This window comes from Haplochromis burtoni, unplaced genomic scaffold, assembly GCF_018398535.1.
Source record: "Haplochromis burtoni strain Fernald_Lab_line unplaced genomic scaffold, NCSU_Asbu1 Contig_74, whole genome shotgun sequence".
NCBI classification, from domain to species: domain Eukaryota; kingdom Metazoa; phylum Chordata; class Actinopteri; order Cichliformes; family Cichlidae; genus Haplochromis; species Haplochromis burtoni.
Genome location: NW_024582435.1, coordinates 1,681,545 through 1,708,198, shown reverse-complemented (window position 1 = coordinate 1,708,198; position 26,654 = coordinate 1,681,545). Strand labels below are relative to the sequence as shown.

Sequence of the window (26,654 nt, the reverse complement as noted above, 5' to 3'; positions counted from 1 at the left end):
TAATTCAGATCAAACAAATCTTAATCTAACACAAAGATAACCCGAGTAAACACAAAGTTTAAATCGTGATTTCATTTATTAAGGGAAATAAAGCTTTAAACCTGGCTCTCAGTGAAAACGTCATTGCTAAGCTGAGTTTTCTTGCCACACCCAGCCCTGATTACTACCGTATTTTCCGCACAATAAGGCGCACTTAAAATGCTTACATTTTCTCAAAAATCATCAGTGCGCCTTATTTATGAATTCTGGTTGTGCTTACTGACCTCGAACCGATTTTATGTGCTACACGGTGCTCAAACATCTGTCAAAAAGTTTTAGTATGACTTTGCTAAGCTAGGATGCCGAGCAGCTTGATGGATTGTAGAGCATTACGGCTACCGTAGTCAGGAGCCTCACGGAGGAATCTGGGTCCTAAACTCCGTCATTTTCAGGTCCCAAAGTCAAACACTGCGCATCACTGAGAGTTAAAAACTGTCTAAATTCTTTCATCTTTAATAAAATCATCAGCGTTGCTGCTTTACCAGGTGTAACAATTAAGTTTAACATCCAGGCATCCATGAAAACAGAATTTATTACATTTAACGAGTTAGAAGTTAGCAGGAAGTTAGCTCGCTAGTTTCGCAGTTACCTAAACATGATATAGCATGTTCTGACTGAGAGATTTCTGAAAAATTCAAACGTACAGCTCTGCTATCACTTCCAACATAAATGAAGACAGGAAACTAAACAGCAGTGACGTTTGTAGGGTTACTGAAGTTGGGCTAGCTGTATATAATGATGTGCTACGTGATCGCTAGCGACACAGCTATGTTAGCATAACATAAACAGTGAAGCTGGAGGATGAACGCTAACTTTTTTCCACTATAAAAGTTAACGTGAGGGTTCCTGATGGTTAGGGACAAATGCAATCGCATGGCAGGATGCTGTAAACGGACCAAACTTCAGTCAGGAGAACAACTGAGATAATCCATCCACAATACGAGGTTAGTCATTAATATACTGCAACAACATGGGAATAGAGCAGCTGCAGAGAATTCAGCATGAATCAATCAATGGCACAGAAGTGGAGGAAGCAAGAAGAATGAGCTGAGTAAAGTTTGATTTATCTGACTGTTTGGTTTGCTTAATGCGCCTTACGGTCCGAAAAATACGGCACTACTGTTAAGTAGATGTCTTCTTAGAGTTTATGAAGACATTTCAATAACACTTTTGGTTGCCTTCTTTTTTAAGATCTACCACAAGCTGGATGACTGAGAACTTAGACACATGGAAAATAAAACCTGTGTGATAAAGTGAAGTATGGCCAAGGATCTGAAAAAGCAGCCACAGTCTAAAGAAACAGCTGAGAAACAAAGTCAGTGACATCATCATTAAAAAACATGCAAGCATGCAAAAACCTAAGAAATCAGGAAGGCCTCCGCCAGGTCAGAAATCTGAAGTTTTCCCCGATGAAGACGAAATGGATACAAACTAGATTCTCCATATTTTAAAAGCAGGTAATCAGACACGTGTTTGGACTTCAATTGTCAGAGCTTAAGAAACATTTCAGGCTTCTCAAGCTAAGCTTTACTAGACGTCAAAGTCAGACGGTCCATATTTTCAACCAAAGTGCTTCAGTGTAGCTTCTGTATGTCGAGAAAACAGCTCCCGGAGGACCAGTGGTATGTGAAACACGATTGGGTCAATAATTCGACAGGTCTTTTCTCCAGTAACCGTGCCCGAGAGATTTTCTCTTTGAGGATTCCTGGCTGAGCCACGTGGCCCCTTGTTTCTCATCAATGATAGAGAGCTTGGCAAAGAGATGATGAAACAGAATCAGAGATGGGGCTGAATGAAGACTCCCACTGTCTCAAAGTCATCTTTACGACCTCATGAATTATTCACAGCACCCCGGCTCCCCACTCAACATGCAGACACACATATGGCTACATGCAGAACGGCAAACACGGGCATGAAATCAGACATCGTGGCATTTTCACCGTTATAGTAGAAGACGGTTCACAGCTGACTTAAACACAGACCTGAATTGTCCACGTTTCATATTTTCATTTAAATCTGCAAGTTATCCAGAAGCAAACATGACAAAAACTAGAATTTGCAGCATTACTTTTAGTTTCTAATAATCTGTACTGTTTGCTAAAAAATGTATAGAGCGTGCCACGTTATTACATAAGCCTCTAAACTGTAAACAGGCGATAAATTAAAGCAGAAAAAGCTAAAGCACCCACCCCTGCAGTGAGCACCTTCCTCAGCCCTGTTATGCTGTGTGTGTGTGTGTGTGTGTGGGGGGGGGCTTTTCAATTCAGATGATAAGGACAGCTCCTCTCCTCTGGCATGAGGGGTCACTGGATAGCTTTATGAATATAAAAATGATGTGACTCATATGCCACGGCCTTCACAGTTTCTAGATCTCAGCCCAGTTGAATGCCCAGCCTTCATCGCTGTCATGAAAACAGCAAAGTAGGGAATCTCTTTTTAGCACTGCTGCTCCGGTTAATGCCCAGGCGGACCGGATCCTTACGAGACACCTTCATGATGGTTTTGTCCATAAATGTGTCGTCCATCTGTTTGCACACTCATGCAGTCGCTAAGGAGCTGACCAAGTGTGATTAGTAACATATTTTTTGCCATGTGTGTGCTTCATGAATAAATGTATTCAGTTTCTAGGTATGACACTATTAGTGTTAATGGTGTCAACACAGACTAGAAGCAGCAAAGTGAGGAAAAAATAAGGCATCGAGGATGCAAAAGATCAGAAGATGTGTTGGAGAATTGCTTCCATTTCACCTTAAGAGACTCTTCCAGCAGAGCAGATAGAGATCAAAGGGCTGTCGGCTTCAGGCTGAACGCTTCCTCAGAAGCCCAAAACTAGCTCTTCTAATCATTTGTGCTGTCAGTGGGAGGGTTGGAGTAAAAGTTATTAATCCTTATACAAAAAAAGTGACACGGTTATTTGCCACCCCCAACTCTGCTGCTGTGGCACATCTGTCAGCACTGAAACTCTCAGCGCCATCCTGATTAGCCTTAAAGTTTAAGGCCATGTTCTCATATCAGCTGTTTAACGTTTTGTTCTTTACACGTAACGCAAACATGATTTTTTTTAATAATCCCTCAGATAAACGTCAGTTTCCTTCCTGCAGCACCGCAACGTGACTCGTATAGCAACGCTGGAATCAGTTTCATTGTTGGAATCGAGAATAAGACAGAGAGCTAAAAATAAAGGCAAACTGTCTACTGGTAACTGTTTTCAACAAAGGGGGGAAATAAAACTAAACTAGGAATGAGCAAGTTTTGTTTTTGCTTTGGTGCGTGTCCCTAAAGCAGCGAAACAGCTGTGTATAGCAAAATGTTTGGAACAGTCCCTTGAGGCTTGGAAACTAATCTCTGACTGCAATGGATTTGGGGAGTGTTAATACGATTTAAGCCTTAAAGTATTAATCCCTAAGAACCTTAAGACACTCAATGAATTTGGGTTTTGCAGCATCAACTCTATATGATAATTACCAATCAGCCAGCAAAGTTCAACTTATAGGAATGTGCACAGAAATGCTTATAAGATTGTCCCTGAGAACTCCACAGAATTAGCTATTAAATGGTTTAATTGTGGCTAATGAGCTGCTTGGTGTCGTTCTTGGAACGAGATGAGTGAGTTAAAGGCTGCACAAGGGGCTTTCAGAAAAACAGATGTTCTGTCAGTTTAATCGTGCTGATGAAAATTATTCATAGGTTATCATCAATCACAGGAGATGTCTGCTAAAGCAACACTTTCTGCAAAGTAATAGTTTAAGAAACTTTGGGAATTCATGCTAGTGCGAGAAAGTAGCATCTCACATCGTGCCGTGTGTCAGCATATGTGCTGCCATATATGGGCTGATGTAAAAACACGAGCCAAAGAAATCAGAGATGGTTTAATAAGAGCAGCTATATCTCTCTGCTTTATTGGTTTATATAATGTCACCAGTCTCTGCAGCACATACACTGCAGCATTGCAGCTATGCACACAGTGGTGCCTTCACAGTAAGCTGCTAATGAGCTTGTAAAATGCATGGTTTTCCTTTTCATGCAGTTCAAACATACAGTATACAGTAACCTAGATATAAAACGAGTATACTGAGACTGAACACTGAAAAAACCGTGTCAGCATCAGACTCAAATATCCATCGGACGGGCCTCACAAGGAACGGAGATGTCATTTAAATCAGGTTATTGCACATTACCTAATGTCCCTCAGCCTCTTACAAACACCGTGATAACAATCCCAACATTTTTCTCACTGAAGTATTGTTTTCCCACAATTTAGCGGCCTACATGAAATATTACTTTGGGCAAAGGTTAAAGGTGAAACTCTCCACAGTATCCTGCCAATTCTTCAAAACCATTTAATGAATCAAAAACAAACAACAACAAATTTGAGGACACCAATATTCACATTTAGGACATAGAAGACAGATGGTTTGAAAGAGGAGTGAAAGAAGCATCTATGTCCACTGAGAATGGCCATCTTTGAACAGAGGGGCGGGGCTTATGACATCAACTGTCTGCCATCTATAATCTAGTTCTGAGAACGTTCCCAGACGCCACCTGACCTCAGGAAATCACATGATAGGGTGGGGCTAGGTGGGTTCACCCGGACCTTGGCTGATTTTCACACCTTGGCTCATGTGATTAGGTAGAGGATCAACAAGGGGTTCATGACCCCGTTGGGGGGACACTCCCCTAGGACTTAAATCTGGGACTCCCCACCATTTGACCTTAGAACTGAAGAAGCTTCTCGGATGAGAGATGAAACGTCTTCAAGCAACTTAAAGAAGTCCAGACGCTTTTCTTTCCAAGCGCCTTAGACTACGATGACCTGGATGACTGAGAAGCTTCACAGACATACAACAAATAAAACAGGGCGCGGACATTCATTCGTTATTTGAATTTTACCAACCAGGCCTAAAATCTGATGGCAATTTAAATTCTGTACAACACACTAGCGAGGCAATAAAAAGCGTAACATTTTTACCTCTGAAGTTGTTTAAAGTCCATTTAGTGATGAGAGTGAGAGTGGCAAGATAATTGCTTTCCTCACTTTCTGTCAGGGCGTAAAAAATGGAGCACACACCACGCACGTGCTGTTTTGGTAATGTTTTCCAGCATTATAGCCTGTCTGCATCTAACTGATGCTTAGCCATACCTGCACAGGACCAACAAACTATTTCTGCCACTGAATTCTGCTCGTGTAATATTATTTTTCTGACCTGTTCAGAGGATCCACCACAATGGCCCGGGGGTGAGACATATTGCCTTCCAGCAAAGTCTTCCTGGTCTGGGAAGCTCTGTCCAGCCTGGCAACACTGATCGTCTTCCTGTACCCATCGTTGGTCCAATACAAGTTATTCCCAATCCAATCCACTGAGATTCCTTCAACGTTGTCAAGTTCTACAACAAAAGAATTCAACAGACCTATCAAATATATGCCACATCCTTATCTATACACACAGCTCAGCAGGATTTATAAAAGACATCAAATGTTTTATAAATGTTGTTACATCATTAAAGAACTTTGGGGTTAGTGTTATACAAAGTGTAACAAATGTACATTTTAGGCTGTTGGAGTGTGTTAAATGTAACATGACTGCACTCGGACGCACCATCTTTCAGTATAGTCTCTCTGCTGCTTCCATCTATTTTTTGCCGCCCAATCAGGAAGCTGGTGGTGTCAGCAAAGTAGACGTGTCCCAGCTCTGCGTGGTAGTCGATGGCTCGAGGGTTGACCAGGTCTTCGATCGGCACCATGTGCTCGTCACTGGACTTGATGTTCATGTCCAGGCCTCGGATGACTCCCGGACGCCCCTTACCGTAGAACAGGAAGATATCGTTTTTGGGCTCTACAAAGCAAGAAAGGACAGCGCCCTTTTTTTACTGTTATTGTCAATTAATTGGTGTAATTCATCAGTGCTGATCCTAGCATTAAACCCTCTTACTGGCCACATTGTTCTCATATGTTTGCCAGAGCCTGGGCCATTCATTTACCCTAATGGAGCCAGTAATCAGTGCCAATGACTATACTCTCCCCCCTCAATCACAGCCCTGCTACGAAGCTGCCTTTAGCGTAAGAGAAGAAAAATGCTTGAGCAAACAGACAATTGCAATACTTACCCTGCGCTGTCTCTGAACTAAAAAAAAGCACGCCTGAGCAGAAAGGCCCGGAAAGCTGAGGCAGCTCCTCGCCTGCCGCTCAGGGGACTTTATGTTCTCGAACCCTTTGGGATCCTCTGGAGACGCAAAGGGAGGAATGAAGGAGGGCTTCCATTGAAAGAAGCAGACCTCTCCTCACTCTTAGCCCCTACCCAGGAGACTAGGATGCTGAGGGTGAGGACCACACATGTCTCACTCCAATTTATCATTTCGTGGGGGAGATACCAACTACCCAGGAGACAATTAAGCAAGAGACCCAGATATCAAACCCCACTGTGACTGCTCTTTGAACAAGGACTACCATTTAACACTAAATCTCATTATGCTTAGGGAGATGGAAAGCACGAGCAAAAAGAGATAGTGTCATCAGAACATCTATGAGGGGGGCATAAATCAAACGTGTCACGCTTTGCCTCCCGATGCTTCGTTACCTCGATCGAAATGTGGCGGGCCCTAAAATTGTGTCATCAATTTGATCCCCTGCTTTTATTGTCAACTACACAATGTCCAGCGATTGATCAGACTGGCCGACAAATGCAGACAAACTTAAAACCTCATTATTGCAACAGTCAGTCAGACTCGCGACAGGTCGATAGCAGGACATTACTCTCAAACGGGTGTGCATTCACCATCCGCTGTGATCGTCATCGCTGTCGGGCGAAGGCCGTGCATGCGTGGCATATGCTTGGCTCTAATATGGTACATGAGCAGAAGATCCTTGGCTGACATTAGTTCAGATTCTTTTCAATTAGAAAAACTGCCAGAGAAAACCTTTTAGATCTGTGCTCTTTAACTTTGACTCCAATCGGCTCACAGTAAGTATTCGAATAATATTCCATCCGTCTTCTTCCACTTATTGAATTTGGGGTGCTGGCTGGGTTGGGGCGGAGCCTATGCCAGCTGGCACAGATTAAAAGGTAGGCTGTTAGCTCAGAGGTAACACAGATAACCTGGAGCACCAGGACAGAGCCGACCTCCGCACAGATCCCCAGCAGCTGCTTGTTATGAGCACCTCACCCCGGCGTTCTAAAGTTCAGCACGTGGACTGGAAGAGCCAGGGATCGATCCACCAACCTTCAGATCAGGAGACGCCACAGCCGCCCCCACAATGATACTGGTTTTTGAAATAACATAGAGAAACTATTTCTGACATCCTGTGTCGGTTCTTTCTCTCTAAGAGGAAGTGATGTCCAGCTTGTGAGAAAATGTGCCAGCTGCTGTATTTTGTCAAAACCAAACTTCTCCCACTGCAGTTTCCAAACTCAAGTATCCCACAGAGTGGTTTAAGTCTAATCCTATAACAAACACTGGGGGCTGGGAGGTTGCAAAAATATTAGCATCTTCATAAAACACAGTTTGACTCCGCAGCAGATCTTATACTAACTTTTACAGGACATTCCATCGAAGCCCAGGCTGTAGCCCGTACGACAGCGGCAGGTCCTGGACTTGTAGCTGCCGCTCAGAAGGCAGATGTGGGAACAGCCGCCCGGCTTTCCGTATGAATCCATTTCACACGCATGACTTCTGACTGTGAACGAAATGAGAAAGAGAAATGTCAGTACTTTTGCTTGTATTTTACTCAAATATATGACAGAAAATAAAAGATACTTGCAAATATGTAGAAACTGTCCTTTACCTTTGGGCTGAGTGAGTTTATGATAAACCCGCAGTCCTTTAGAATTCCCCAGGCTGCCGAGCGTCCTGCTGTCTGCTGTGATGTTGAACCTGTGGATCTGCAGCAGCTCTGCAGAGGAACTCCCTTTGGAAGGGTCAGAGTGGATAGCATAGAGGTAGTCCTCAAACACAGCTAATGAATAAATGTACGACACCTGAAAAACAAGAAAGATCCACATTCCTTTTTTTCATCTTTCATGAAACCAGAAACACACAAAACCACAACATGAAAATAAAATAAAAGAATAATAAAAATGAATGAAGGAAGACTTGCATGAGAGGGACGGGCGATAGCTGTGGGGCTGTTTGGCAGCCCGTGCAGAGTCAAAAGCCTGACTCCACTGGGAGGCTGCTGGCCCTGATACTGCAGCCTCCATGCTACATTTAGCAGCCCGACACCCACACATAGCGACATGGCTGGATGAGCTGTGTTCACAGGAAGTGCACCTAAGCTCACTGGCCCACACTTTGACATCAGGGGCACCAAGAAACACGCGTCAGAATAAAGAAATAAATAAAAAACAAACCACTCAACCGTCTCCCCCTGTGGAGTTTGACCTCAGCACTCTACTTTCACACGAGATGCTTTTTTAAGGAACTCTCACATACTGCTTCAAGAGCTTGCAGCTCACCTATACAGCACAGGAAGCACTCAGTACCATCTGTATGAAAAACACAGAAAATACCAGCAGGGTCAACTTCAAATAGAGAAGTGGATCTGCGCAGCTAACTGTAATCTCCTCGGCTCACCACAACAGCAGAGAACAACAGAGGATATTTAGATATTTTCTGAAATGACAAATTTTACTCTGTGGAAGTTTAGAAACTCCCGACTGTCAAGTATGAAGAGCTTTAAAATTATAATGCAGCGAGCAAACCTGTGGGGAATCATCTGATGCGAGCGGCTACGACATTAAAGACCACACACGGGCTACAGAAAAGACAGACAGCGGCAACATCACATTTGTAATGCAAATGCGATGACATGAAGATACTCCGTCTAATGAGGGCGCGAGCAAATGAATGAGGCAATATCATGCAAAGAACACCTGCATACAGAACACGGTGCTTGATGTGTATGTTCTTCTTTCCTCATAAAGCCCGAGTATCTAGTCCAAGTTGGCTGAAAGGACCTTTTAATGAATAATCATCGTTCGTGATGAAAGGACTCAAAAGTGTGCTGCAGGAGTGAGACTACCAACACGCTCATTTGGAAGGCACGTGTGACTCAATTTCTTCAATTTAATAAACCATTTATTCGCCACACAAAAGCCCCTTTTGTCCAAAATGAAGAGTGAATTAAAACAACAAGCAGTGAACACGCCACCTGCCTTACAGTGATAGAGCACAGTGCCCTGAATCGGAACATTAACCAAAGAACACCCTGTAAGTGGATCCAAATCCTGATAAGAAAAGCCCACGTTAGTCCACAACGTGCGGCCCGTGGAAGGCAAAAATCTGTGCAAAGTGGCACTCACTTGGCTGCCGTGGATAACGGTGTGCCTGTTCTTGCCCTGGTAATCCACCACGTCGATGTAATCCAGGTAGGCATCGGCCCAATACACCAGCTTCTTGACCACATCCAGCGCCACAGCAGTGGGTTGCTCGATTTTATAATCGACCAGCCGGGTCCGGTTGGTGCCGTCCATGTTACAGCGCTCCACCTTGGCCACGTTCCCATAGTCAGTGAAGAAGAGCATTCTGCAGGGGAGGGGGGGTTAAATCATTAAACGAGGTAAAGGATACCATCACAGTCACAATGTGACCGGAAAAACCTCAGCGTGCATCATTTTAGTAGTTTGGTTGCATTTATCCCAGCATGACAGAGTGACACTTGATCCTTACTGCCAACAATCTTAGTCTACTCCAATGTTCGTTCAAGCGGTCGTCAGCAGTTTTGTATCCACCCCCTCGAACATCGACCGCGCACTCTTGTTGAGTGTTACTACTATTGCAACTAACCAGTTGAGGTCCTTGGCCAACATTAGGAGATTTCTCAAGAGTTTGGAAACAGAAATGCGAACATATTTCATCCAATAACTGAATCCCTCAGACGGGGTTTTGCAGGAAAGCCAAACAGAAAATCCATTCAAGCAAACAATATTCAAGCATAAAATGTGACTTTTTGGAAGATCCAAGTCAAAGTTCTGATCTTAATCCAACAGAGATGTTGTGGAAGGACATAAAGTACAAAATGAATACATTCACCAACCCATGCAAATATGTAATCGAGTTTCATGTAATAGTACAACAATCTGATCAAATACAAATACAGTAAAAACGGTACAAATAGGTTAAAACACATGAACGCATTAAATCAGCACAGAATTAATTTTAATTACAAGAAAAAAAGATTTAAAAACAGCATCGCGCTGCCTTTGAAGGCCTTGTAAAAATGACTTGTTAGACTGCTTCTCTGATACAAGCCCATAACCTGGAGGCAAGTGTAATAAAAGCAGCATTTTCCATTTCTCTTTGGGTAATTTTGGCGACATTTAGAAAGCTGCAGCAGACCTCGGGGTATGTGAGCAGACGCAAAATGACAATGTGTGATGCAGTGAGAAGCCAGCTTCAAAATCAATCTAAAAAGACACAGGGAGCCAGAGTAACTACGGGAGGACAGGCGTTATACACAGTGTCATTTGATTCTTACTACAGGTACTAAATTACATCACCAGAAATAACTGGAATGCTCTTCAGCAAAAGTAACTGAAAGTTTTTAAAATTGCTCAGGTATGCACATTCAGTCATTTATATGGAAGGCTTGCCCCGCTGCCTCGCTGGGACTCTGTGAGGATGGATCTCTAACAGCTTCCAGTGATAACCAGCTCCAGCCAGAGAACGACGGGAAGCCGACTTAATCTGCACAAGTCAAACCAGAGGAGAGATGGGCTGCCCTTTGAACCCTCGACCAAGCTGTGCTGAAAAACTGCCGGCATCAGCAAACCCAGCTCCCCAAACAGGTGCACCTCCACGTGGCATATCAATGACTGCTTTCTAGGATTAGCACGGAGCCGATGCTGTATTTGTGCATTCTGCAGCTATGATGAGATCCTTGTTGGATTCTGGGAATGAGCACCTGTGAAAAAGTAAAAAGCACGGGGGGCAGCGAATAAAGGCAGGAGCCTCACAGCTGGAGAAGCAATGAGCAGCGTATCGGCCAAAACTACAGCAGCGTCAGGACACGGCTGGTTTCTTTCAGATCCTCTTGCACTTGAAGGAGTGGAAAATCACGGAGGCTTAATTTAAAATAATGCTCTGAACATAATTCTGTAAAAAATTAATTTATAATAAATACAAAAAAAAGTAGCGTTGCAGTGTTTGACTCTGGCAACGGCTTAAAGGCTTCAACGTTGTTTTTGTACGACAAATCTTGCTGTTGACCTTTGATGATTCCTGACTTCCTGCAACGCCATCAGCAGGGTTCCAGTCGTGACTTTAGAGATAATAAATGAAATATTTTTTACAGGATAAATCAGCATAATAACCTTGGTGATCTTTTGTGCCATCAATGCATCTTTTTATTTCCAAGTTTGACACCTGCAAAACTGAAACAGTCCCAAAAATATAAAAATGTCAGTAATCAGATTCCAGGCGACAATTTTGCTCCCCTCCAAACAAATTATTAGCATGTATAAATGCAGACTTTACTTCCATGGACGGGGCTGACGGTGTGATGCAACAGCAGGATTTTAATTATTTTATAATATCAAAGCTCGGGAGGAAACTTGCCAGCAGCGCTTCTTCATCACGGGTATACACGCTACACTAAAATAGGACTCGTGGGAGAGGACGCTTCAATTTTGTAGTGCTGATAAACAAACCATACCATCCATCAAACTCAGAAAAGCTTTTTAGAGAGAAGAAGAAAAGGCTGTCCATCAAGTTAAAATGCTTATCCAATAGCAAGAGAGGCAAGGCTGCAGAGGGACGGAGTGCCAAACCAGGGCATATTCTATAAACACTGCTCCTCACGCTGCGCTGCTATCTAACACCTCCCTGATTTCTTTTGTTTTCACTCCATTGCTCTGGGCTGACAGACCTCTCTCAGGCTGTACCTATTTCTCACCAATTAGAGTCAGGAATAAGGCTCCGAGAGTCCATCTATCCAGCAGCCTGCAAAACCAGCTCCCTCGTGGGGCAGCGGACTCGAGACCACTATCCATCTATATCTACAGAATAAGGTTCATATGTGTATGCGAGTCATGTGTGATTACAGCACAACCACTTAAGAGCCAGCCTGACTTGGAGCACATCACAGGGAGTGCAGTGTATTCACTGTAACACAAGCGAGAACAAAGAGCTGCAGCCAGCCGACTGTCCCTGCCTTTAAAAAACCTGCTAATTATTTTGATGAGAGGTTTACGGTCGTAAACAGAGGTGCTGGATAAGCGTGGATTATAAAGCAGAAATCCCCAACGTGACAACAGCGTGCATGAATTACACGTGAGGTCAAAGGTTCATTTTGTCTCGGCCTTACGAGGTCTGTCGTGACAGTTTGACGTGATCGCAGACGATTGTTTCTACTGCCAAACAGCCAAAAACAGGAAAAATTAGCTTTGACTGGTCACAAATACTGGAGCTTTGCTGTTCCCTGGCGAGACCGGGTTGCTGATAATTGGTTCACCGGCTGGTACAGCTGGGCCATGCAGTGTGTGTTTGTTCTGCACGCTGACACAGGAAACTCCCGAGAAATAATAAATTCTCCAACATCGCGATCACTGAGAGCGTCAGCCGCACGCTCTAAATGTTACAGTTTTCACTGAGAGCAGTGTGGGAATATGTTTCTTCCACTGGTGCTGCGCTTTTTCGTTGATCTTCAGAGACAAAAATCCTGTAATGAAAGTCCTGTTGGGGCCTGTTCTTCTGTGGGATGTGAAATCAGTGAATACAAATGAATGTCTAGACAGTAGCATCACCAGTTATTCACCAAATTACACACAGAGAAAATGGCTCAGCTGAAGGACAGGAAATCATTTAAATCCCTTTATTGTAGCCCTCTTATACTCCTCCTGATAAATCTCTTGTTATCAGCACTGAAATGTAATTTTTTGTCCTCTCTCTGATATTTTTTTCCTCTGAAAAATGACACGCGGTGATAAATGAGACTTGCGTGGTGGCTTTCTGAGCAGGTATGCACTCACCCCATGAGAGGATCCAGAGCTATGCCTTTAGGATTGAGCAGGTCTAGCTGTAGGACGGTAACGCACGTGTCCCCGCCGCTGTCACAGACAAAGATCTTGTCAGTGACGCGGTCAACAAAATAAAAGTTTCCTGTCAGCCAGTCAATCGCCATCTGCTCCACATCTGCAGCGGGAAAGAAGGAGACGCGTTAGATCCTCGCGTAGAACAGATGCCATGTAAATAAAATAAGGTTTCCGTGGCAACCAAAGAGACAAAAATAATGATGAAACAGAAGCAGCGGGTGGCCTGGTTATCTCGACTTTTAGTCTTTAGTCACAGATCTGAGCTGATGAGGTTTGTGGGGCTTTGCTGAGAGTTTGATGCTTTAAGCTCGAAGCACGAGTTCTTTCTTTGCACGTTTGTAAAGTATCTGAAGTTATGAAGCTTTGTTTACAAGGACACATTTAGAGGAGGACGACTTTTCCTTACAGAGGGTCTGTCGCCACTCATGTCCAATGACCCTGCAGAAATATTACTGCAGCAACCCTGCAGCATTTGCATTAAAGACGTTTTCTCCACGTCCGAGCTGAGATCAAACTGACAGCAATGTTGTTGTTAAGATACTGTGAACAGTTTCCTGACGGCAAAGGCAAACTCTGCTACTCATGATGAATAAACTAAATCTTTATTTGTGCAGTTGTTCCAGTGCCCTTTTAAACGATACCATGGCCATTAATAATTCTGATTAGCTTGCAGGTTTCTATGAGACTTTAACAAATGAAAGTCGAGCACATTTGTTATGAAATGGGCTATAATTCATGGGAATCTTTACTAGAGCAGAAAAAGGTAGCACTTCTGAAGCAGCGCAGCGAGTGCAGCGAGTGCAGCTCGCAGGCCTGAATGGAGATTGCAGGATAAAGATGAATTCCAAAACTGCTGAGGCTAACCTGTCGTAAGCCTCGGTGATAATGAGGAGATAGAGCGAGAGAGCTCGCAGGTAAGAGAGAGAGGGAGAGAGCAAAGTACAATGAGAAAACAAAGAAGCGTGAGCCCCGGATGATGCTCGCCACAGGCAGGAATACCTTTTATTCGTGTGGTTAGATGACTGTTTATCAGAAAAATGAACAAAAGAAGGAACTGATATAAACATACGCTGCAAACTTTGTTGAGTTCGTATTTCCTGTTCCCGTGTGAATCCACGCAGGCTCCTTGTCACAGCACAGCGGAGCTGCCCAGAGGACTCTGAAGACAGCACCCAGCACACACTTTCCTGGTTCTGCTGGAAATCCAGAGCCAGCGTCCAATTTGTCCTCAAGGACCTGAGCGGCTGAAGGCCGCTTCCATTTAGATGGGTGACGACGATGCGATCTGAGCCACCGATGAGAAGCGCCGGCCGGCTGTCGCCAGGATCTGAAATAAACATACATAAATCTTATCGTGGGATGACTCAGCAAAGCTATTCTGCTAGCTCAGTAAAGTTTCCCTTAAAAACAGCGTGATATGCAAAATATATGAGCGGAAAGACCATCAGAAAGTTTACTGTCTAACTGTTCAGTGTTAACCCAACCAAGGCAAACATGCACAATATTTCTAATTCCACCACTGCACAAACAAACAGCAGGAAACACTTTCAGGACAGATTTCTTGAAGCTCAAATAACAGAAAAGCATCGGCATAAACGCAGATATGACATGCGAGTGTTCACCAGCACACACTCCCGCCTGGACTCGTGGAACGAGATCTGCGGTGGTGGAACTGAAATAAGCCTCTTTATGGGCTTAATTGAGCGTGCACAGTCTCTGACATCAGGTTCACCCCCTGAAAGGGCCCTTATTTATCCCAATCTTCAGCACAAGTTCAAGTCAAGGGCTGCCCTCCTAATATAGGTAATAAATCAGAATGTCCACTCAAATAACTGCTAGTGCGTGACGCAGGGACAAGCGTTTTTCTCCCACACTGGGGGGTAGATGAGACTTTGACCATGCCAGGCTACAAACATGTATCATGGGAAAAGATAAATATCAAAGTTATTATAAGGAATTAGAATCGTTTTATTTCAAACATGTCTGCACAATGTTTATGCTGGAAAAGCAGCAGGATGACGTTCACACTTTGTCTGTTCAAATTCCAGTATTTACAAATCAATATTCAGAATTCAACAGTATATAATCCATACATGTTTAACTATATACAAGTCTGCACTCATATACAGTGCACGCAACTGAAGCTCATAAAGCAAAACAACAACAAACTACATTTTGACATAAACTAGGTGTCAGGTTACAGGATGTAGGAGCCAAAGGATGAACTCAAACAGGCAGCTTTATTACGCCGTAGCAAAAACATCCAAAAGCAGAAAACTAGAAACTAAGGACGAGAACAAAGACACTAGGAAACTAGAAACTGGGTGCAAGGATAACAAGGACCACAGAGGAAACACACAGCACGTGGAAGTGGGCGAAGGAAAACACAGGGCTTAAATATACAAGGAAGTAATGAGGGAAACAGGAAGGAAACACAGCTGGACTAATCACACATAATGAGACAAGAGGAAGCAAAACTAGATGCACTGGCATAGGACACAGACTTTCAAAGTAAAACAGGAAACACGAGACAATCACAAAGATGCAGACACTGAGACAGAGACACGACTGAGTGGGAAGATGAAGGGAACAAGGAGACGAAACGAGGAACACCAGAAAGGAAAAGTAAGAGAAACCAAAATCCAAGGACTAAAAATGTAACACAAGCAGAACCAAAACCCACGAATAACAATAATGAGAGAATGTAACTAAAACACACACAGCACTGTGACACCAGGCGCCCTGTGGATGTTTTCTTTAACTTAATGACGAGGCAAAGCCAATCCTGACACAGGCGGCGGTGTCCAATCACAGCTCAGGTTCACACAACATTGAGGTTAAACAACCAAACATATCCGATACACCAGGGTTACATCTGACACAACCACGTGACACTAAATGTCTTTAACAGGTTCAACTATCATCTACAGAAAGTACTGATAACTGTATTTCGCATATATTAAAATAAAGATGTTTTCAACATCACATTTGCACTTCAAACATTTGTAATCGAGTAGAAACGAAGAGCGGACGGGTGTCGTCACATTTATGTTAGGAGAAAGTAAAACTCACTGAAGTCAGAGTCAAAGCAGAGATTAAACCGAGATTAAATCCCTAAAAAGAAAAATGTGCGCTTCAGAGTCCCGACTTCAATCTTACACTCGCTGCGTTAATATGTTTTTCATACCCTGCTGCTCCTCATCTCCTGGCCTCTGAGAGCTCCATCAGGAATTTATATTCATGAGCTTTTACAACTAATGGTAACCCCATAGTTATCCTTGTACCACTATCGCTCTCTGCTAAATTAATATTAATGCATGTGAGCATTGGGTTCAGTTAAGTTTATGGGTAATCATATTCAGTTTATTCTTGGTAGGACACCAGTCACCGTGATTAAAAGCTGCACCAGCGGCGTCTCCCCAACAAGACGTGTTGGGCCTCCAGCTATTTTCAACCCATATGCGCCACAGTGGCAACAACCCTAAAAAACAAACTTGCAAACTACACAATCTCAGGACTATTTACACACCGCACTCACCAAAACACAATAACTCTTTGATTTGTCTAATTTCTACAATAAGTGGGGCAGCTTTGTTAGCAGCATCGGGCATTAACATAAATCACGGTGATGTCAGGTATTGTCTCTGCACAAAATACTCCAGACTGCGCCCACTTAAAATCTCATGCTCATTAATTTGATCATTATCCTGGGTTGACCACATCCAGCCGTCCCCGTGTGGTGATGGATGTGGTCATCGCTCAGTCCCATTAATCTTGCGCTACCAGTTCTTGTGAAAAGCGAGGAGACGATAAGCCGGGATTCCACGTCTGAACGAGACAGAACGCGTACGCTGTGCTAATTATGATGCAAGCGTGCCACTCACCTTGTTTGGCTTTGCACGATATCCTGTTGGGCTGCAGGATGTACCCTTCTGTGCAGCTGCATCTGTATGACCCGTAGGTGTTGGTGCAGGTTTGGCTGCATGCTCCATACATGGCACATTCATCATGATCTTATGGAAAACAGGAAGAGAGTCATTTGTAACAAATTAGGTGCTCAAACATGACCCAAATACATAAAGTATACTTAATGCGGCCTCACTCTGGCACCTCAGGTATAATTACTTTTATAAGCAATGCGCTGCGCTGTAACGGCGCTTTCTCACGCCTCCCCCAGCAGAATCAAACTCCAGCAGCACTCCCACTTCGTGAAACTTTTCCTTTCCATAATTATGCAATTCTACGCACAAGTTATGTGCAGAATTCAAATAATTCAGTGCAACTGTAGCAAAATCGTGTCCTGTGCCCCGCACCATGAAGAACATAAAAAAAGCACGAAGAATTTGTATACATGTGTAAGGATGTGTGTGTGTCTGTGCTGTGCATGAGGCCCAGATGGTTCTCATATAGGCAGCAGCTCCTGCTTATTCGACTGAAAGAAGTGTGGCCGAGGGCAAAAGGAGAGACTTGCACGGAGAGGAGGGAGGAAAAGGGGGGAGCGCTCCATGGCAGGAGGCCCCACCAGCGGTGCAGGATCCTACCTCTGCAGCTCGTCCCGTCCTCCCCAACCTCAAAGCCGTCAGCGCAGAAACAGAAGGTGCCGTTTCTAGTCATGACGCAGCCATAGCGGCACCGGAGCTCGTGGCAGGCTGACAGCAGCTCTGCAGGGGGGACAGGAAGAAAGGAGCAGAGAAGAAAGGCTATAAATGAGTAGGTGGAATAGCAACTTACTTCTTTGATTATTCAAGCTGCCCATCACAAGTTTGCTTCGATCATTCACTCAATGAATGTAAATGACAGAAATTACAGACGCTCCAATGTAAATGTTAGCTACGGTATCTCTACAGGAAGGAACGAGCTGAAACAAATGTCACTGTGTTGATTATTAAATGTCAAACAACACGGGCCGGAGGAGACTGAAGACATCAGCATTTAAATAACATTAAACTGCATGTTTCATAAGTCCGATATAAACGATCAGACAAACACGCAGAAGCAAAACATATTGACAAACTTTGCATTGTTAACTCGTCAAGTGACAAACGGGCTGGTAACGGTGCTCAGGAAGCCAACGCTGTCGTGTTGTGATGGGTTATGATGCTCTGGATGGGAGAAAAATGGCTAATTATGGCGTGATGAACATTCAGCAGAATAAAAACGAATAAATGGCACAGTGGGAAGAATAACCCTCGAAACAAAGCTTTAATAGGGCAAAGACTGATATGTCACTGCTGAACATTAATTAATGTCAACTTACAGCCCCAAAGATAAAGGACTGTACTGATTGTGCTCCGGCTTTCCTGCGCTAACCATTTCAAGACATTATGAAATGCTGCTGCAGACGATTCATTTCGTGACAGGTTGCATTCACATTCAGTAGCATCGTGGGAACACAATGACAGTCGGAGCTCGAGTTATCATTACTTTCTAAATGATGGTCTTTGGGGGGGTTTTGTTGTAATTTTGTTATTTTTAAGATCTTGACGAGTTACCAGGAGTTGGTTTTTCTTGCTGGGGAGAGGGAGGTCTGGGCCTCTCTGCTGCCCCCGCGACCCGGCCTCGGATAAAGCGGATGAAGATGGATGTTTTTTCTTGCTAGCTCAGTGACCAATTTCACAACGCTGATTTCAAACAGTGGAGATAAATATCACCAAAACAAGCAGATGATCTTTGAATATGACATTATTATTGTCAGTAACATATGCAACACATGCTGAACCTGTAAATCTTCAATGGTTGAATTGGTTTTAATGAGGTCGTAATAAAACGTCTCAGTGTTAAACTCGACTTCGGTGAGCACAGAATAATTTTACTGACATTAAAATCTCAGAAATGGCTGCTGTGGTCCCACAGCGCTGAGCTTTCTCTGTCTTTGCTTCATAAAGCCTCAGAAACTTTGACTGACAGGCAGCAGAACTTAAAATGACTGCATTTTTATTTGGGGGCAAACAAAGCGAGCAAATACAGAAGTATTAAAATGGTGAATGCTCAGTGACCTTTGGACCTCCTCCCAGGCTCATGGTGGTGAAAGACTTCAGGGATAATAAATAAACAGCTGCATTATGAATCCAAAGAAAACAAAACATCTAAAGTTGCTTTTACGTGCTTAAAGGACGTGCGTTTGACATTAATCGTATTTTCAGGACCCGACACACCAGAAGAGTGCAAGAGTCAGTGAAGCAGTATTTTGCTGCACCACAAACACATTAATTGAAAAAAGCCAAGTGAAGTTTAGCACAAAACACACCGAGTGCCGATCAGACTCGACACTCAATGAAACTAAACTGAGTCCAAGCACTCGACTCCAGATAAGGACGAAAGCTGAAAACTGATGCAGTGCAGCAGCAGTGTAGATGCTGAAAGACATCTAATTTTTCACAGGTGGTTTAATAAAGCTTAATGCCACAGAAGTACTGAGTGCAGTCTGGGGCTGTTGAACCTCGTCCTCCTCCAAAGCGCTGCAGACGTTTCCATTCCACCAAAATAGAGAAAGGCCAGGACGCCGGGTGTTACTGCGCTGAGAGAAGATGTCAAAACCCCATCGAGGTCCTGACAGGACCAACAGGTCTGAAACAACCACTGCAAGAAACTCTACGTATATGATAAAGGTGCTGTGGTTTCATTAGCAGGACGTCTTTATACATGTGACCTGTGCTGGCTGAGAACGTTTGCAGGAGAAGGAACGGCTGTGTTCATAAAGACTGTTTACATGGTTTTACAGGTTTACAGTGCACTGACTGCTGCCTTAGCCAACACGGCTAAAAATATTGATGAAGAGCTGATGTATTTTACTTAAAGGATAGCTTACGCATCCAGCAAAACAATCAACTTTTACTGATATAATCTAATTACTTTATTTAAACCAGGCTTTAAATTTGTTTAGATAAAATATTCATTCAGCATTTTATAAATGATAAGCTATCTCATGAATGAAGTACATTTGTGATGGAATTTCACTACATATCGTACTGTGTATGACTGTGTACGTGACAAATAAAATTTAAAATTTGAATTTGAATCATTTTATCAGAGCTTTATCAGAACTTTGAATGTAGCATTCAAAGTTCAGGTAGTCGAATAATTTCACAGGACCTCTTGTGTTTCGGCTGTTTTGGGGTTATACAGAGGTTATATATTATCCCTTTGTGCTGGGCATGAAGGGATCAAATATAAAGCAACACCACTGGCAAAACACAGAAAGGTAAAGCTGCACAATAAAACATCAAACAGCCCACACAAAAGGCACAGGTTGAAAATAACCAGAATTACAATCTCATAGAAAAAGCCACAGGCCGGTAAAATGTGCCTGCTTGGATAAATCCACTGTAACTGGCTCCTATCTCACCGACCCATTAGCATTTGAATGGCTTCAACTGCCACTTCAAGCTGCCATTCACTCTGAATACACTACGTCACTGGACGCCTGATGACTCTGATCATCAGAGATTTTCCTGAGTGTGCAACACGTGCTGTACGCGCAGCAATGAACAAGTTCACTGATTCTATTCAAGCTCTACTTAGATTCAAACGATATATCTCGTTTTGTGTGTAAGGCACCATTTCACTTAATTAAAAGGAACAAAAGCAAAAGTTTACTGAATACTGTGTGGATCCCACGCAGCCTGTGCATTATTCATCACACGGTGTGGAACTAGCACACTTCCCTGTTGCAAAGCAGTGTGCAAAACGAGTACACGGCAGACTTAAGATATTCAAAGCTAATCCTTATATCGTCTCAAAGACACCATGTGATCAGCTTCCCCTCGTGGCAGATACAGAGTGCTGTGGGGACTGTGTACGTGCCACCGAGCCTCCTAGCTGCCTTTCACACACCTAGAGCTGTGTGCTGAACATCAGTAAATAGTACAGTGAATGTAGTAGCCTTGATGTGGTGGTCATCCACTGTGCAGCGTGCCTTAAAATATGTGAGAAAGGCTGCTTTGGTTCTGCTCTCCAAACTATCGTCTTTACAAAAATTGGCATTAACTGGAATGTAAAACACACTGCTCATCACTCTCACAGCCACCTGGCAAAGACGCACGAGCGGGACACGAGCGGGACACGAGCAGGACACGAGCGGGACACGAGCGGCCTCAAATGAACAAAGCATGAATAATTTGTTATGACTTTACCTTAAAAGAAATTATGCTCACATGAGCAAAACTACTTGTGACTTTGTCCACTTCGTTTCAGCTCTTTGGAAAAACATTAGTGCTTCATGATTACTAAAATATATAAATGTAAAACATGTCAACTGTCATCATTCTGAGACACAACAGCAAGCCTGGTCTAATTTGCAGTAATCAGATGTACGAACACAATGATTCTAGCAATTGCACAAAATTAATCCCATCTGTTTTCACATCATGCTTCACTTAAAAACACTGTTTGCATCCCAGAGGAGGCTCAGTCTGTTTAGTTTGTTATGATCCTCTCAGATTCAGGATTTTTTGAACTTCTTTTTCATAATTTGCAATGCTGAGGTGTATTTGGTGGAACGAGCAGGTTTAAATGGATTGTTTTGAAGTAATTGAAAAGCTGATTCCACTTGTACGTCCGCTCATCAGTCCAACACAAAGGCATGCCTCCGCCCGCTCCGCTAGCCCAGCAGAAGTTTCTCACAGCCTCCACACTCCAACACACAGATGGCAGAGTATGAATGGTGAGTGTGGCACTGTTTCATTGCCAATACTGCCAACAAGTCTCACCACGGGCACGAGAAGACTTACCCGAGACTGAAAGTCAGAACGCCCCATCTGGCATAATTACGGCCTCCCTTTAGGGATCGCGGTGGCCTTTCCCCGAAACGTCTTTGCAGTGAGGGCCTGTATGTAACGCAGGACCAAATGTAGACACGTCTAACGCAAAAGTTAAAAGCGTAGTTGGCTCAAGGACCTTTTCATGATTTTCCAAGCCTAAATTAGGATCTTCGCCTGTTACTCGTCTGTCGCTGTGGTTGGTATCCTCTAGGTGGCAAGAGTGACAAGATTGATTCCACAGCAGTGAAATTGGGTCATATATTCTCTCAGGTTCAAACATTCAAGAAGCGTGCAGGGGAAATAACATTTGTGCAAGATGTGCCGTGACTGCAGTGACACGATTTATTGACAAGTCTTTAGAAAGTTATCTGGGAAGCTTAAGTGTGTCAGCTTTGATGTGACGTGGAGTTGTCCGGGTGGCGCAGAAGGTGGAATTTTCCCTAGAAATTGAGAGATAAATGCACTTACACTGTAGCTGCTTGGTTTTTTTATCCAAATGTAATCCTGCATCTCAAACTAGGGCTCAAATGTGACAGTAAACGTCGTTAATCCCTCAAAGCACAATTTGCTGAGAGATTTGGGAACTGGTGCGCAGCCAGGCTTCTGACATGCCCTTAAATATTGGAGGAAACGTCTCGGGTGTGGGTGTCAAAATCTTCTAGCAAACAATGAAATTTTAATTCTAAACACTCCTGAGGAAGATTATCTGCTGTAATAGTATTTGATGACACCAGATTGTTTCCTCGCATTAGAGGGAGCAATGATATGACTGACAATATCTCGCCAGGCTGTAGAATAACAAAGTGAGACGCATGAAATATTGATTGCAGATATCTGCAGTTGTTTACATATTGTGTTGTGGGCCTGACAGTTGCTTGTAACTAAAAAAAACCCAAAAAGAAACCTGACACAGGACTTGAGATTCCTTGAAGCCTCCAAATCATCAAATGCACGCATCTTTAGCAGATGTTTGGAGAGAAAATTACCAGCTCATATTTTCTGGTAAAGTGAGTACAGCGTGGCAGGGTAACACTGAAAGGACTGCCGTAGCACAGCAGAGAGGAAAGTGATCACTTTGACTCCTTACTGCAAATGTTCCATCCATTAGAGGGGCAAAAATTTAATAAATATGCTAATATGTTACAGTCTATGAGGCTGGATGGCAGGACATTTCCAACCTACTGAGAAACGCTGAAAATATGGAGCCGTGTTTGTGGCGAGTCGTTTTGGAACAAGAGCATCACTTATCACAGACTCCTTCACCCTGGAGAAAAGTGCTTGTTTGTTTGTTTGGGTTGTTGTAATGAAAAGTTAATCAAGTGAGATAATTGAACGTTGTTCAGAAACAGAGGGTGGGAGGAGAGATCATGTTTGACACTGTTTATTCTTTAAAAAAGCTTCATCACCAGAAAATATAGGAAAAAAATGGATGCAAATATTTTCAGGATTAGTCCAAGATGCTGATCTCAGTAACAGATTTGAAATGCTCGAGAAAAGAGACAAAGAGGAGAGACCATACGCACGTTTCTTTCTTCTGCTTTCAGCCAGTGTAAGTCTGAAAGCAACATTAACTCAATAACTCACATCGGTGCGCAGAGGGCAAACGCATCGCCTTTGACAAGTTGTGCTATGACACAGAAATCATCGCTGCATAAAAGTGCAGATTACCCTTACGTAGCAGAAATAGATTTATATATTTGGGAATCAAATGCATTAAAGAGCTTGTCAGCGCAGAGCGCCGGGAGAGGCATCTGCACCTCGTCACTGTAACGCTCAGAGGATGATTCCTGCCGACGGACACAGACTGAGACGGGCACAGGTTCACTCACAGTCCAATCAAATCTGCACTCCACTGAAAGCAATTTGTAACAATGTTTATTAGTTATTACAAATTTAAATCATTTGACGTCATTTGTTTCCACAGACCCGAGCCCATATATCTCTGGCACATGCCTCATTTTCAGACAGAAGCAGGGATGTAAGGCCTGAACCTTAAAGTCTGGGTGCAGCCTGACCCTGAAATCACTCAAACTTCACCTGAAACCAAAGAAGCAAGGAGCCCACGTCTGATTTAAACAAAGGATGAGAGGATTGGCAGTCAGTGAGGACGTAGAGCATAGGTGTCAAACTCTGGCCCGCGGGCCAAATTTGGTCCGCAGCCTAATTACATTTGGCCCACAAAGCCATACCAAATGACTATCAGAGCTGGCCTACTGGTATTATACAGCTAACATACATATAGTTTAGTATTAAGCTTTGCTTGTTCCATATTCAGTTTTTCAGCAAAACGTGTTTGAGTCCATAAGAAGAGATTCATTCTTAAATGTGGAGCAATAAATATATTTCAATAAATATTAACGTCAGCCCGCGACTTTGTTCCTGTTTTGAATTTTGGCCCACTGTGTGTTTGAGTTTGGCACCCCTGACGTAGAGGGTTCAGTCTGCATTTAGATATTATTATCATAGTCCAATATAATTTAAGTCTATAAAAATATTCTCAGCGTGGATAATAAAAGTGTTAGTTGTGGTTCTAACATTTCAAAGGTCTTATTTATAGGTGTCACTTATCTAGAAATAGTAATAAAAACATATTTTGCTTGTCTAAGTAACAGAGAGACTGCAGAGGCATTCAATCCCAAGAACGTTGTTCTGTCACTTAATTAACTGCATGAGCTGATATCCTCGTGCAACCAACTAGTATATATGTAGCACATCTGTATATTTGTGTGTATAGCAATATAAACATCTGCATACTTCACTTATTTGTACATAATCTGTACATAACTAGTCCCACCTTTTACACTATCTTTATCTGTACATAATCTGCTCCTATTGCACTTCTGATTAGATGCAAACTGTATTTCGTTGCCCTGTATTTATACATGTGTAATAACAATAAAGTTATTAAAGCTGTGCACAAAATGCACATTTGCAAAGGGGTAAAATGGCACAGCACAGCACACAAAGTTAAACGAAGCAAACTGTAAAAGTAAATATTATTTGATCCTATTTTCTGACACAAATAATGGATGGTACATCCTGGCAACCTCATGACTCACCATGGGAACTAGTGGGTGTCAGCTGTATCCATTACTTTTAATTGGCCCTTGGAAACAGTGTAATCTGTGTTATATACAGCGCTTTTGTATATGCCTGTGATTTCTATATTTGCAGTTTCAAATGTACTTTTGAGTTTCTGTGCTTGACTTGTGTTTCTGTATTTCAAGTTTTTTCCCATCTGCATCACATTTGATGGAGTTTGCTGTATTTGCAGAGCATTTCTGCATTTGCTGGAGTTTTCTATGTTTGCCCCTTATAGCTGTATTTGGTCGTGCTTTCTCCATTTGATTGGATCCTCTCGAGCTGCAGTGTGTTGAGCACTCCAGGAAGAAATTGAGAGAAATCACTTCACCGCTATCTTTTATCCCCAACATCTCTTGAGCTGCTGGACCTCACGACTGCCTCCCCAAACCTCCTAAAAATCAAACTCATCAGTCTGTTGCTCTTTTAGCAACACACATAACCCAATTCATGTATCTGTCTTTGCCAAACATCAAACACAAGTGAGCGGCTTTTTTGTTGTTCCATGAAACATTCTTTGGTGAGCAAAAATAGCACAGGACCCAGCATGCACCGAGCACAGTAGCCAGACATGACAGCCAATAAGTTATTTCTGTTGTTTCTCCAACAAATTAACAATAACTAGCTCCAGCTGAGGTTATTACATTACAGCAGCTTGAAATAATAATCACCAGCTTAACCCTCAGCCTACCACAGACTACAGAACTACAGTTTTTAAAATATCTCCCATGTATTCATTACAATGGTTTATACGTTTAATAACCTTTTGTAAAGACTGCTTATTGTTGTTTTTAAGACAGTATTTTGGCTTTCTGGATGATCTCAGTCAAACATTAAGTCTAACTATAAACTGTCAGTAACAGGCAGGCTGTCAGTCGTTCAGTTCAAGATTTATTTACATAGCACCAAATCATAACAGCAGCCGCACAGGTGCTTTCGATTGTAAGGTAAGGACCTTACAATAATTCAGAGAAACGCCAACAATCATATGACCCCCTATGAGCAGCACTTTGGCGACAGTGGGAAGGAAAAACTCCCTTTTAACAGGAAGAAACCTCCGGCAGAACCAGGCTCAGGGAGGGGCGGGGCATCAGCCAAGGCCAATTAGGGGTCATGGCAGACGATCAGATTATTATTATTCAGATTATAACCTCTCGGTCTCGCCGCAGTTTTATTTAAGTTTTTTGACAAAAGCAGAATCTAAGGATGGTAAAAAATTAAAAACTCGCTATAACAATTTTTATTTTAATGCAGATGACATAAATAACATGATACTAACGCAATATTTTGTTTCTCGATAGACTGTAACCTGTCCAGGTTGTACCCCACCTTTCACCACCGAGGCAACCGCCACATATGATCACACCCACTCAAGACGATGTGTGAGATTCCACCGGAGGCGCCGTCTGAAGCCTCGCAGCAGCTCTTTGGTTAAAATAGCATCCAGTCTACTTTTTATGGAACCTGCATCACCTTCCACACAGCAGGTGAGGAGAGCAGGAAGAACGACGCAGGAAACGTATAGAGAGGCTTCAGAACTTTCAAAATAAAAGATTCTGGAACACTCCTGGCTTATCTGTGCGAGAGATGTGACGTTAAAGATACACACCCAGTGTGTTAGCCATCGGGGACGGGTTCATGGGAGAAGTTACAATAATGCATTAAGCTTAATGTTATTCTGTTGTTTTGATTGATGCAGCAGTTTATACATAAGCCTCGCTGAAACAGAAGGATTAAAATCTGCATATTT

The 26,654-nt window shown here is 42.9% G+C and overlaps 1 protein-coding gene across 6 annotated transcripts in view; it reads right to left on the bottom strand.

Moving 5' to 3' along the window:
• lrp1bb (low density lipoprotein receptor-related protein 1Bb) overlaps positions 1–26,654 on the bottom strand; it is a 262,657-nt gene that overhangs the window by 135,156 nt on the left and 100,847 nt on the right. For all 6 annotated transcript variants that reach the window (XM_042221787.1, XM_042221788.1, XM_042221783.1 and 3 more), the window contains 9 exons: positions 17,606–17,725; positions 16,949–17,077; positions 14,134–14,391; positions 13,002–13,164; positions 9,336–9,558; positions 7,820–8,012; positions 7,568–7,711; positions 5,637–5,873; positions 5,244–5,424 (listed from right to left, as the gene is read on the bottom strand). In XM_042221787.1, the coding sequence (XP_042077721.1) occupies positions 5,244–5,424; positions 5,637–5,873; positions 7,568–7,711; positions 7,820–8,012; positions 9,336–9,558; positions 13,002–13,164; positions 14,134–14,391; positions 16,949–17,077; positions 17,606–17,725 (1,648 nt within the window). The remainder of the gene's footprint in view (positions 1–5,243; positions 5,425–5,636; positions 5,874–7,567; positions 7,712–7,819; positions 8,013–9,335; positions 9,559–13,001; positions 13,165–14,133; positions 14,392–16,948; positions 17,078–17,605; positions 17,726–26,654) is intronic.